At 49.2% G+C, this 14335-nt stretch overlaps 1 protein-coding gene across 2 annotated transcripts in view; it reads left to right on the forward strand.

Annotated features, from left to right (window-relative positions):
* PNPLA7 (patatin like domain 7, lysophospholipase) overlaps positions 1-14335 on the forward strand; it is a 1876659-nt gene that overhangs the window by 735442 nt on the left and 1126882 nt on the right. For both annotated transcript variants that reach the window (XM_085610534.1, XM_085610541.1), the window contains exon 19: positions 775-898. In XM_085610534.1, the coding sequence (XP_085466660.1) occupies positions 775-898 (124 nt within the window). The remainder of the gene's footprint in view (positions 1-774; positions 899-14335) is intronic.

Below are 14335 nucleotides of genomic sequence, written 5' to 3' on the forward strand. Positions count from 1 at the left end.
TAGAGGCTAGACGTACTAAGCAACTTTTGGCAAATTGCTCTTTGGTATTCACTGGCCCCATTTTGCAATTTGTTAAAGCCTTACTGAATAGGTTATTTTTTTGCAATTTGGAAGGAGCCTGTTTATGGCGTCTCTTCCAAATTCCGATTCAATGTCGGATGTGATTACAGTTCAGGTGGCAAACCATTGAAAAGTTACCAACAGCTAAAAGGAGATGGTGACTGATTTGCAAAAGAGAATGGGTCTCCTTGGGACTGCCTTCAGATATGAGAAAGTTAAAAAAATAAATTAAAAAAAATTGTTGGGGGTTGGGAAGTGGTCACCAGGACCGCTGCCAACTCTCATCATAACGTTTTAAACAAAGAAAAATACAGAATACTGCAAAAACAAAAAGCTTACTTTATTTAAAGGTATTTACAACCATGGTGATTTGCTGACCCTAGAAGGCCCTCATCCCCGTGATGGCCTCAAGTTGCAGTGAGCCGCAATTTTTGACCTACCTCATTATTATTGATGAGGTAGATCAGATTGCAACCCACTGTCGGTGCACAATTTGCGGTCGTTTTTTGTGAACTATTTCTTTGTATAGCTGGCCCTGTATTACTGAATGTATTTATTGTTTTGCTTATTTTTACAAACGAAACCACATTTTGATCGGTAATAGTATACCCCTGGGACTTAACTCTACCTACATTCCAGAGAAAGTTGTCTTGATTCTATCCGTGAAACTGGGATGTTCTTCAAATTCTGTGTTTCAAATTTTGTTGTTCACAGGCAGTGCGACAAATCTGACTGCACTTATATAGTTTTGAATGGTCGATTGCGTTCTGTCATCAGAAAGGATGATGGAAAAAAGCAACTCACTGGGGAGTATGGACGAGGAGATCTCATTGGAGTGGTAAGAAATATAGTCTACATAATCCTAGTTAATTATTATATAGTAACTTACAAAGTGCCATATTGTCATAAATTCTCTTCTGGTCACGGTTTCAAGTGGAGTCATATTTATTAAGCCCAGCATGTTTATACTGATTTTCTTCGAAATGTATATGAAACATTTTTGTTGCTAAAAATGTCTTGTAGTATATATACCTAGTTAATATCAATGTTGCTACTTTTGTCTTGATTTCAGCAGGGACACAAAATAAAGCTACTTCTCTTGTGAAGTTACCATTCTCATTTTTTCAACACTACAATAGTTATGTGACAGTCTAACATTTTTCGTACGATTATGCAGATATATAGTTTTCACATGAAGTTCATTTCACCAACTTACGATCCTGGCTTTCATACATTTACTTTAGAAAGGAAGCCTCTTAAGGTGTCTGCCAGGGGTGCTTTAACATTTAGCGTGCCTGGATTAAAAGTGCCTCTATTGGAATTAATGATTAAATATTTTAAGTCTTTCCTGTCTCTTATCTGTTATGAATTCTGGTGGGGGGTGTTCAGTGTTTTACAACGTTTTCAAAAAGTGTAAAATTTAGTGGTTATCAGTGTTTACACTTTTTTTTGCTCAGTATAAAAATGGTGGGGATAGTTATTTCTGTGGTTATCAAGAATTTGGCTTTTATTTTCTTCCTTCCTTCATTCCTTTCCATTATTAATTTTCCTTCCGTCTTTCCTGCTCATAACTCTCTTCTCTGCACCTATTCCTTGTATTTGCTCTGCTCAGTAATTTTTCATTATTTCTGTCACCTCCCTTCTCTTTCCAAAATGCAGTCCCACACTATGTCCAGAATTCACCTAGATGGGGATATCTTTCACCAATTACGATTTGATTGCAGCAAATATAAGGTTGTTGGTAAAAATTAAACACACCTTCCTACCGCTCTGTTTTCAATACACATGGCAAAGATCGACTGAATGAAGATTGTCTACATAAGATATATATTGTAGGGAGCTCAATGATCTGTTATTGCTAACCATTGCTACACAGGCCAATTCTTTGTCTCAAGATACCAAAAAAGGTCTGGGTTAGTAAATGTGTTTGTACTGTCTGATCCGGGCATATTTCGGTTGTGAGATGTCTGCTAAGGGATTAATATGTAGATTATTAGCTAAATGGTGTTTAGTGACAGCAGACTCTGATGCTGTGAAGGATGCCTTGAGTTTGCTTGTGAAGTTCCCATCATGAATGATGTTTACTTTGCATTGTTGGGCCATGCCTATGGGATTTCTTTTATATGAAAGACAGCACCAGGGCTGTATAGAATTGATTTTTACCAATCACGTGAATCTTTGTATATTTGAAAGCAGTGCGGGAGTTGAACTCCTTCCAGGCATGTGTGAGAACTGGCCAATGCAGTTTACGTATGTGTTCGGTGGAGCATTCCCTGTTCAATTTCGTTTTCTGTCTTGGGGCAAAAGAAAAAGCACAGTTCAATGTGACTCCATTGAATACATCACTGTAATTTATACTAGTGATTTTTATCATTGGCTAGATCTTCTTTCGGAACCATAGGTTCCAAGCTTTATTCGGACATGGTGGCATTAGGAATGAAACTTGAACTTCATGATCCTATGTCTGTATTATGAACATGTTCTAATTCAATATGCAGGCGCAGAATGGGTCCATAATCCTATTTTTGCTCAAATTGTGCTGTCTCAAGCACATAGTTGGAAACGTCAGAGCAGCGGCTTTCTCCATGTGTCTAAGCTGCACTGTCTGCAATTTGTACACTAACTCGTAGCTCAGTTTCTACAAAACAGGTGCATTGACCTCTTCTGAGCCTGTTCTTGGTTGCTGAAGATGTTTTATGAAATGGTCCTTACCCTTCTGAATGAGGGGATGCAGCTTCTTTAGGAAGGCTTTTTTGACCATTGCCATGTAAATCTATGAACTGAAGTGTTAGGAACAGAGCTTTATGTGAGGACGTTCATTCTAGAGGCATCGTATGCTTGGAGACCTTTGTGCAGCAAAACCCAGTGTTTTCCGATGCAGGGATCAGTTTAGGTCCAGTAAGAAAACAGATGCAAACACTCGGTTGGAATGTGTGTATTTGTTTTGCAGGTCACTGGATGGCTGGGTGAAGGGCAGTAATGTGACAGATTTTCAGGGGCTCTACAATTTGATTGCATGGAAACACTTGTCTAGTCTATGTTTTGCAGATCTGCGCCAGCACTTAGTTGATAGTAAGATGACTGGCCCCAGGAAGCTTGCTATGGAGGCAGACCGCTGGGTGAGTACCAGGTTCTACAAGAAAGCGTTTGAGGGAGACTCAGCCAAAGGTGGACATGGTCCACAGCAGAAGAGTGGTGGGGCATGAGTAAAGCACAGGAGTTCTCTAAAGGGCAACAAACTAATACCCCGGGTAAAGGTTCCCATCCCCCAGGAGACAAAAAAGCAGTGATCTCTTCAGGAAAGCCTGAAGAGACCGGCCCCCGCAAGTGCTATGCCTGTGAGCAGGTGAGTCTCGTGAATGGGGTCCCTAGAGGGCACAGCCACCCACTGGTGGGCAGACCAAGGTGTTGGCTAGTGTACTGCTTGGGGAGGAGGGGTGCCCAACAGGAGGGTGGGGATCCTGCAGAAATGACCCTCATCTCACTAGGGGACAGTGAGATGGTCTCAGGAACCCAGGTGCCTGCTAACCCTAAAAAATACATCCCCTGGGTGACCGTCAATGAGAAAAGGGTAGAGGCTCTCAGAGATACTGGAGCCAGTGTGACCTCAGTCCGGTGTCGCCTGGTCTCTGAAGAGCAAGTAGTCCCTGGGGCATTCCACCAAGTAGTTGCTGTGGACAACTCAGAGTGCCAGTGTATGGTGGCTCAGGTTCCCTTTGAATTGAGGGTGGGGGGGGGTCTTCAGTCCCTTGAGGGTGGTTGTGAGCCCTACCAAGCCTGTAGATTGTCTGCTAGGAAAAGACCAGGAGCAGTCCTTGTGGAAGGATGTTGTGCTCGGGTATCACTTGGAGAAGCTTGGGTTGCCAGAGTGGGCATGCGTGACCACTCAGTCAATGGCAGCCGGAAAGTGTGATCAGAAGGACCTGGAGCCTGGAACAGTGGCCCAGGTCCCTGCCAAGAGAAAGGGCAGGGGGCACAGGAAACCCGCCCCTGAGGTTCCCACGGTCCGGAAGGAGGCTGACCTTGAGGAGGATGCCCTGGTACCTACAGGGGAGCAGGTAGCTGAACTGGGGGATGTATCTGAGCTGACCCATTGGCAGCAAGAGAGTGATCCCACCATGGAAGAATCCTGCAGGAAGCAGAAAGAGTGCTCTTCTCTGGATGGTTTGCGGCAGCAGGCTGCAAACCAGGCAGCTGGAGATCAGTCTGGATCACACTGGATCTACTGGGAGAATAGTCTCCTGTACAGCAAGCCTAAGGTCACTAAACATGGGTCAGCCCGTGTGCTGGTGGTACTGTAGTGTAGTTCCTATTTCCCTAATAGGTTCTGCGCATTGGAATAATACACCCTATAGATATGGCATAGGACTGAGGTTAGTATGCCCCTATTGAGTATATTAAACTTAATTACTCTGTGCCAGCTAACTCAGAGGCCACTAGAAACTACTTGTAAACAAGAAGGGAGTAGTTTCTGGTAACCTCATAAACATGACAACTTTGTTTCCCTTTAGAATCAGAACACTCTCAGAATCGTGGAAACAACAGATAACAGTTTCACCGAGCTAATCGTGCATGCTTAGTTTCTTCAGAGTTACACAGAAAGAATAGACGGGCGTTTCAATAAAAGTATTTATTGAACAGTCTTGTTTCTCGTGTAAGAGATATGAGCTGTCACAATCGTAAGACAGTATGCAAGATATATTATGTACAGCGTAAGCAGTAAAAAGAAATAATACTGCGCTTGCATTATCTTTTATCTATGACACATATATTAATATACATTAATAACATAGGAACAAAATGCGCGTACTCATAAGATGCTTCTCTAACTAGTTCTACCCCAGTGTACCTAACCTAAGTGTAGTACAAGGTAAGAGGTAGGTGATGTATTCTATAGTATGGTAGGCTATAGCCTGGTATGCCAAGAGTCCCTCTAGGTTCTAGTCACCTCCATACCTTTAGAATGAAAGAGGTGGGAATCTCTATTCGGGTCTCGAACTCTAACACCCCGCGAATGAAGTCAGAACACTGGAAGCTGGATTCTCTGCGAGCAGGGATGACTGCTTCTCTTGTCAGTGTGTCAGGCCGGGACACGGGCTCCTCTAAAGTCGAGGTCTTCTCCTACTTGCTTGGGCAAGGGAAGGTATATTTATACCTGGTAGGTGACTTGGAATGTTAGCATTGACGTAAAGTCGGGCAGAGGAAGACGTCAGGAATGAACCCTTAAGGAATAGCGGTTCATGCATAATAAATGAGTTCTTGGACAAATCAATAAACCTGTGCTAGGGGATCTCCCAAGAGGTTAATGGTCAGATTTCTAAGAACTCGTTGTGACGTTGGGGTGGACGGATGTAGGTGACCTTGCTTGTATTTGGATAGAATGGCTAATGCCTAAGTAAAGACTGGGATCATATGCCTATATAAGGGCAATGTGAATTGTGCCTATATAAGGACATGTTTCAGGAAAACCTTTACACGGACACCTAAAGCAGAATACAACAGTACTCCAGTGCTTCAGGACCTTCCTACTGGGTCTGGCTCACGACGTGCCTTTGGCAGAACATTTGGGGCAGGACAAGACCTTTGACAGGCTTGCCCCCCACTTCTTTTGGCCCCAAAATCGAAGGCAGGCAGATGCACATTGCAGAAATCCGATTGGCCGCACTCTGCTAGTCTTGCCAAACTTGCCAGGCAAGTGGTAAGAGTGGGAGGAAATGTGAAGCTCCTCCTCAACCTTTTCCAGTTGTTGGAACCCCTTTTGAAAGGGTTGGGATGGACATTGTGGCGCCACTGACCCAAAACAGCCATGGGCAACAGGTACATCCTGGTCTTGGTGGTCCATGCCACCCGTTACCTGGAGGCACTCCCTTTCAGGACAACGATGGCTGGGCGTTGATGGGGATCTTTTCCCATGTGGGTTCCCCCAGAGAAGTGGTTTCTGACTGTGGAACCAATTTCATATCGAAGTATATGATGTCCCTGTGTGAGGAGTGAGGTGTGACTTTCAAGTTCACCACTCCTTACCACTCACAAGTTAATTGTTTGGTGGAGAGATTCAACCAAACCTTGAAGGGCATGATTAAGTGTGTTACAGAATCCATGAGGTGTAAGTGGGACATCCTCTTACCATGCCTTCTCTTTGCATACAGGGAGGTACCACAGAAGTCATTAGGGTTCAGTCCCTTTGAGCTTCTATATGGGCACTATGTGAGAGGATCCCTGAGTTTGGTCAAGGAAGGGCTTGAGACAGCTTCCAGGAAAGCTCCCCAAAATTTATTTTGCTACATGCTGGCCTTCAGGAACCAAACTTCCACCTTCAGGAAACTCGCTCGGGCGTACCTGGAAGCAAGCCAGGAGGAGGAGAAACGCTGTTACAACCAGAATGCCACTCTGATGGAGTTTCAGCCTGGTCAGAAAGTGTGGGTCATTACCCCAGTGGAACCTTGTGCCTTGCAGGACAAGTGGGCTGGGCCTTTTGAGGTGGTGGAGTGTAAAAGTGATGTCACCTACCTGGTGAATTTGCAGACTCCCAGGAACCCACCCTTTGACGGCCCTCTATGTGAACCTGCTCAAGCCTCACTTTGGGAGGTCCGAAGTGAGCATGCTCTTGGCGACAGATGATGGGGTGGAAGAGGAGAGTGAACCTCTCCCTGACCTCTTGTTTACCAAGGAGCACGATGGGTCAGTGGAAGGTGTGATCCTCTCCCCAACACTGATCCCAGGGCAGCAGGGTGACTGTCACCAGTTGTTTGGACAGTCCGCCACACTGTTCTCTCTGACCCCAGGTGTTACTCACTGGTGTGCCCATGATGTGGACACTGGTGACAACCCTCCTGTGGATCGCAAGATTTACAGGTTGACTGACTGGGTCAGGGCCAGCATCAAAGAGGAGGTCTTGAAGATGTTAACATTAGGGGTGATAGAGCCCTCCAACAGTCCTTGGGCCAGCCCAGTGGTCTTGGTCCCAAACGCTTCTGCACCTGGTGACACTCCAGATCTGTAGTTCTGTGTGGACTACCGTGGGCACAATGCCATCACCAAGACTGACGCGCACCCCATCCCCAGAGCTGATGAGCTCATTGATCGGTTGGGAGCTGCCAAGTTCCTCAGCACGTTGGATTTGACGTTTGGGTACTGGCAGATTGCCTTAACCGAGGGGGCCTAGGAGAGGTCCGTATTTTCAACACCATAGGGGCATTACCAGTTTTGGGTGATGCCCTTTGGGTTGAAGAATGCCCCTGCCACCTTCCAGAGGTTGGTCAACCAGGTGTTGGTGGAACTGGAGGATTTCAGTGCCGCCTACCGAGATGACATTGCAGTGTTAAGCTCCAGCTGAGAAGAAAACCTGCAGCACCTCTGGGAAGTGTTGAAGGCTCTGCAGAGGGCAGGCCTCATGGTCAAGGCCATCAAGAGCCAGATCAGGCAGGGCTCTGTGCTGTACTTGGGGCACCAGGTAGGAACCAGACATGTGGCACCCTTACAGCCCAAGATTGACACCATTCTGGCTTTGGGAGCCCCCAAGACCCAGACGGAGGTGAGAGTCTCTTTAGGTCTCACCGGTTACTACAGGAGATGTGTTGAGGGCTATGGCACCATTGTTGCCCACTTCCAGGAAGCAGCCCAGGAAGCTGATCTGGACTGATTCCTGCCAGAAAGCTTTTGATGCCCTGAAGGCAGCCATGTGCATGGCACCGTGCTCAAGGCACCAGACTTCTCCAAGGATATCGTAGTGCAGACTAATGCTTCAGAGCATGGTGTGGGAGTGGTGCTTTCACAACTGAACGAAGAGGGCCTAGACAAGCCTGTAGTGGAGACTACTCCCCAGGGAACAGAGGTGGAGTGCCATAGAAAGAGAAGGTTTTGCTGTGGTCTGGGCACTGAAGAAACTAAGATCTTACCTGGTTGGGACTCACTTCCGAGTTCAGACAGACCACAGGCCCCTCAGATAGTTGATGCAAATGAGGGGTGAGAACCCCAACCAGTTGAGGTGATCCATCTCCCTACAGGGAATGGACTTTACGGTGGAACACTGCCCTGGCACAGAGCATGTCAACGCTGATGGTCTGTCCAGGTTCTTCCGCCTTAGTGAAGAGAACTCCCAGGTAGTCTGGTAGTTCTCTCTACTTTCAGCAGGAGGGGACATGTGTTAGACCTGGCATCTTTTGGCATGTTTCCCCAGTCTTTTTGATTACTGACCTCCCGGTTTTGACTCTGTTTTTTCTGGTTTGTGTCTCTGTGCACTTTGTCACTGCTGTTAAGTGTTAAAGTGCAAGTGCTCCTGTTGTAAATTGTTATTATGGATTGGTGTTTCCATGATTGGCATATTTGATTTACTGGTAAGCCCCTAGTAAAGTGCACTGAGTGTGCCAGGGCCTGTAAATCAAATGCTACTAAGCTTTGTTGGGTTGGCCTACAGTTGTTGATTCTGCCATAGGCAGTGAAAGGACTGGACTGAACTTTCTTTACTTGTGCTGAGTATCTCCAAGGGCTTGAAGTAGAGCTGGCCTCCTGTTCTGAAGTCTCAGGGACTGCAAAGACTTTACCAACCTCTGGGTACTGCTTCTGGAACCGTTGTTTCAGTTGTCACAGAGAAGATATAAGCAACCGACTCCGTCACTGGCTCCGTGTCCTGAAGGCACCACAGAGGGCACTGCTGCATCTCGCACTGCAACCCTGGTCTCACCGCCACCGAGCCGCTGCTTGCACTGTGACCTGTGGTCACCGCACTCCACTCCGCCTTGCTTCAGTTCGCCTCCCTGGTCTGATCATCGCTGCCTGGTGACTTCGACACCCGTGACCGCATCATGACTGGGGGCTCTGCTCGTAAGTTTCACGACGCACCGCCTCATCCCACACCGCTGTCTGTGCCAAACGATGCCAGCTCCCGCTAACCAGCTCTGTCGCTTACACCGTGACCTGCCAGCATCGCAACGAGTACCGCCTCATTCCGCATCGTAGGCCTGGTCTTACTGACGCCACTGGACGACCGTCACTGAGTCACTGCCTGCACCGCGCCTTGAGTGTACCGCAAGCTGCACCGCTTCACTTCAGATCTCAACTGCAATGGTTGCCACGACCGGCTTTCACCAACCTGTCAGCCGCAATGTAAAAGGTACTGTATTCATGTCTGCCAACACCCCCACCGACGCTGTCAGACGAAACTGTTAGATTCTGTTGTTTTCAGTATCGCGGTAGCCCCAGACAGAGCCATCGACTCGGAATAACTGTGATTTTTTGATATTCCTGCAATTTTAAAGGATATCTTGCAAAGTATATATTTTTAAGTACTGTATGTTGGACTATTATCGTTTTGGTCTTGTTTTGGATATATACAAATATTGGATATTTTTCTAAACTGGTGTGGTGTCCTTTTGTAGTGTTTCCACTGTATTACTGTTGGTTATGTGCAAATGCTTTATACACTGCCTCTGAGATAAGCCTGCCTGCTCGTGCCAAGTTACCAAGGGGGTGAGCAGAGGTTATTTTAGGAGTGTAACTTCCTTATCCTGACTAGAAGGAAGAGTCCCTACTTGGACAAAGGTGAAAACCATTGCCAACTAGAGACCCCCATTTTTAACACATACCCAGACTGCAAAAATGCACTCATACCTTATAATTGATGTTCAACATTCATAAAACAATGCATATTTTTAATTGAAAAACTAATAAAGAGTTATGAAAAAAATGCTATTAGTGAGTAATTTCGGGGGTATTTGTACTCTATATCTGAACATTTTTTTTTTATACACAGATCAAATGTTTAGTCTAATAAATAAAGCAAAGCCGACATGCTCAACTCATATTTAAATGTGCTCTCAAAAGTGATAATAAAGAAAAAGGTGGCTGGTTGAAATACATTATTTACCTGGGGTCACATAATTTTAGACAAGTTTATGGGTCAAGTACATAATAGCTAACATCAAGTAGATTATCCAAGTCACTAGATTTGCAGGTTTAGTAACATATTTCGGATTTCGCGAGGCCTGCCATTGGTGGTTAATCAGTAAAAATCGGTTTTAACTGAAAACCAGAATCCGGAACTATTTTGTGTATAAAAAGTTCTCTCACTCATCATATCACAATGTTTGTCACATTCAGTTGTTTATCTCTGATATGCAGTCTATTCTGAAAGCAATGCATTTCTTGCTATTTTTTCCTAGTAGTGACAAAACCAATAGGTCTGGGTTTAGTGTCCTGAACAGCATTTCATGCAAAGCATGCAAACAGTGTTTGTGCATGCCTTTATTTGCATCCTTCAGCATATTTTTTGGGTGCGACGTTTGAGCACCTCTCCTAAACCTGCATCACTTCATAAATGCCCACAACTGAAACACAAACCCGGCGCCGCCCTCGGACGATGCCGTTCCCCGGTTTAGTCCCGGTCCGGGCCTGACGTCGGAGCGGTGCCATCCGGCGCCGCACCCGACGCCGATGGGTGGCAATTTTTGAAGTTCCGCCCGGCTGCGATCATTCCACCTGTATATCAGGAATCGGATGACGGTGACGACTGGGAGGGGTCTGAGGACCCTCTGGCCTGGCAGGGCCAGTTATCTCCGGACTGGGCAGACGAACTGGGGGATGCCAGTGGTCTTGACACCTCCCCTGACACTGGCTTCATCTCTCCTCCGACCGTGGCTTCGGAGGAAGGTTCTGCATTTTCTGTGGTGCTGCACAAGGCAGCCGAAGCCCTTGGGCTGGAGCTGCCTGCTGTGGCCGTGAGGACGAACCTCCTCACCGAAGTGCTTCCACCGTCCGCAAGCTCATTGGAGCCTCTGCTGCAGGTCAGTGAAGCACACCTTGACGTTCTGAAGGGCACCTGGTCCAAGCCCTCCACAGTTCCTCCTGTGGACTGGAACGTGGCCCGGCGCCACCACCCTGCACCGGGCGACCCTAGTTTTCTGTCCCTCCACCCCACGCCCGAGAGCCTGGTTATCCAGGTCTCTTCTTCCCAGACCTCCTTCCCGTCCGCTCCCCCGGATCGGGAATCCAAAAGGCTAGAACAGTTTGGGAAGAAACTGTTATCCTCCCTTAGTTTGGGGTTGCGGTCTATCAACACTGCGTGCCTTTTGGACCGTTACTCCCACTCCCTGTGGGATACGGTGGAGGACATGCTGCCCCAGTGTCCGGAGGAGGCCCGGACACGGCTCGCCCAGGCTCTTGCCGAGGGGCGGGATGCGGCACGGCATGCAATCCGATGTGGACTGGACACAACGGATTCGCTGGGCAAGGCAATGTCGACCACAGTGGCGCTTCGTCGCCACGCCTGGCTGCAGTCCACGAGCACCCTCATGGACATGCCCTTCGATGGCAGTCGCCTTTTTGGCGACAAAGCGGATAGTGTGCTGGAACGCTTTAAGTACTCCAGGGCTAAGGCCAAGTCCTTGGGCCTTTCGGCCCCACGCCCGCAAATTTCCGCTTTTCTCCCCTTTCGTGGCCAAGGAAGGGGCGCCCCCTCACGTCCGCCTAGCCACAGGCCGCAGAACCAACCTCCACGCGGTCGCGGATGTGGATTCCGCCGAGGCGGTACAGGGGGACAACGTGCTGGTCCGTCCACATCTACCCCAGCAGCATCCGCCTCAAAGCCCTCCTAGTCTGAGGTTTCAGGCCCATTCCACGCCAGTGGGAGGCAGAGTTTGCCATCACCTGCTCCATTGGTGTACCATCACATCGGACAGGTGGGTGCTGCAAATCGTCCGAAGGGGCTACTCCCTCCCTTTCGAGACGACCCCTCCAGCCATGCCACCGCAGTGCCACCGAATTTCGGGGGATCACTTGCAACTTCTGCAGGAGGAAGTTACGGCTCTCTTGGCCAAGGGGGCCATCGAGCACGTTCCTGGTCCAGAAGTAGGTCATGGTTGTTATTCCCACTACTTTCTGGCTCCCAAGAATGGCAAAGGGGGCCTACGCCCTATCTTGGACCTCAGGAGCCTCAACGCCTTCCTCCGGAAGGAGAAGTTCAAGATGCTCACCTTAGCTCAGGTTCTGGCTGCCCTAGACCCTGGAGATTGGATGGTAGCATTGGACTTGCAGGACGCTTATTTCCACATCCCCGTCCTGCCGGCCCACAGGCGTTACCTGCGGTTCACGGTGGGCCAAGAGCATTTTCAGTTTACCGTGCTCCCCTTCGGCCTCACCAGTGCCCCTCGGGTGTTCACGAAAGTGATGGCGGTGGTCGCAGCTCATCTGCGCAGATTGGGGGTTCCAGTCTTCCCCTCGACGACTGGTTGTTGAAGACGGGCTCGCCCCAGGCAGTCATCTCCCACCTCCAGACTGCAGCGTACCTCTTGCATTAGCTGGGGTTCTCCATCAATGTGCCGAAGTCACATCTGAGTCCCTCCCAGAAGCTCCTCTTTATCGGAGTGGTTCTGGACTCGGCGCAGTTCCGGGCCTATCCTCCGGAACAGCGGGTCCGGGATATTCAGGCTCTGATTCCCATCTTTCGGCCTCTATCGTGGGTTTTGGTCAGGTTGGTGCTGCGGCTTCTGGGTCTGATGGTCTCCTGCATCCTGTTGGTGCATCACGCCAGATGGCGAATGCGGGCTCTACAGTGGGTCCTGAAGTTTCAGTGGGCCCAGCATCGGGGCAACCTGTCCAACCACGTCCTGATCTCCGAGGGCACTGCGAGACAGTTGCAGTGGTGGCTCACGGACCGCGATTGGGTCAGTGGCAGATCCCTCTCCCTACCCCAACCGGAGCACGTAGTAGTGACAGATGCGTCCCTCCTGAGATTGGGGGGCCACATGGGAGAGGCGGAGATCAGAGGCCTCTGGTCTCCGGAGGAGTCCCGGCTCCATATCAACCTTCTGGAGCTGAGGGCGATCCGACTTGCACTGAAGGCATTCCTTCCTTCTGTCCGGGGAAGTGTAGTGCATGTGTTCACAGACAACACCACCGCCATGTGGTATTGCAACAAACAGGGCGGGGTGGGGTCGTGGCCCCTTTGTCAGGAGGCTCTGGGCTTCTGGACATGGCTGGTGGTTCAACATCTGGCGGGCTCTCTGAACACCAGAGCGGACGAACTCAGCCGCCGGTGCATGATGGATCACGAATGGCGTCTAAACTCTGAAGTGGCGCAAGGCCTCTTTCGGCAGTGGGGAGAGCCTTGGTTAGATCTATTCGCCACCAAAGAGAACGCGCAATGTCAGCAGTTCTGCGCGTTGGAGTTTCCAAGGCGGCACTAGCTCGGGGACGCCTTTCGTCACGAGTGGAGTTGCGGTCTGTTGTACGCCTTTCCGCCTATACCACTTCTGCCCAGAGTGCTGAAGAAGATTCGGCGCAACCAGGCCCAAGTCATCCTGGTTGCTCCGGATTGGGCACGAAGATACTGCTATACCGAGCTACTCAGTCTGTCGATCGATCCCCCAATACGACTGTGTGGCGGGGTGTCTGAGACAGAGTCGGCAAGCAGAGTAGTATGGTATGACTTTAGGCTTTATTGTAGGTTAAGGAGTAACGTTCGTTAGGAAGTAACGTAATCCCAATGACCATGAGTTCTCTTTGTTCCCTCGGGCCCTCTTCGGGGATCGAAGGATGGATCGTGTTCCTCTGTTTTCGAGTGGTCCCGTCGTCAGTCTGCTCGGATGCTCTCTGCTTCGGTGTACTCGCATAAGGGGCTCTCGGGGAGACGGTGTGTCATTAAAGAAAACAGAAAAAGAGCCACAGGTTAGGACTACCGTCTGGTACTCTTACGATAGGGGCCGGGAGTGAGGGAAACCCAGTGCTTCAGTGTAGTTTTGGTCCTATCCTCGGGTCAGTTTTCAAGTGCTCGGTGAAAACAAAACAGGGAAGGGTATGCAGAAGCAAGCAGGGAATCTGTCAGGTATGTGCTTTTATAGGGGGGAGGTGGTGTGCCCTTGCCCAGCCAGCCCGCTACCCGTCCACGTACCTGGTCTAGCCACGCTCCTCCCCTGGGAACGTGGCAGGGCGATTCGAGAAGTCGTTGGCCTCCTGGCTTGTCGTGGTTGTCGCCTTCCGTCCTGACAAACGCGCTGATATTTCCTCCGCTCCAGTCCTTCCGAATCTTCCTCGCCTCCACTCTAGTTCACAGTCAACCTCCAGGGAAACGCCGTCCGACTCCTTCCGGGTTTCTCCTGCTTTTGTGCAACCCACCAACGTGACGTCGGCGGCGGGAGGAGTCTCGTTAACCTGGAAGGCAGGATTAAAGGAACCCTGTCCTGTTTCCAGGGGCCAGTCCTGCGGCTGATACGGGTACCAGTCTTCACCTAGTCCGGGTACCTTCGGCTTCTGCAGGGGAAGAGAAGGGGGCAAAGAAGCG

The sequence above is a fragment of the Triturus cristatus genome, chromosome 1_2, assembly GCF_964204655.1.
Source record: "Triturus cristatus chromosome 1_2, aTriCri1.1, whole genome shotgun sequence".
Lineage (NCBI taxonomy): Eukaryota > Metazoa > Chordata > Amphibia > Caudata > Salamandridae > Triturus > Triturus cristatus.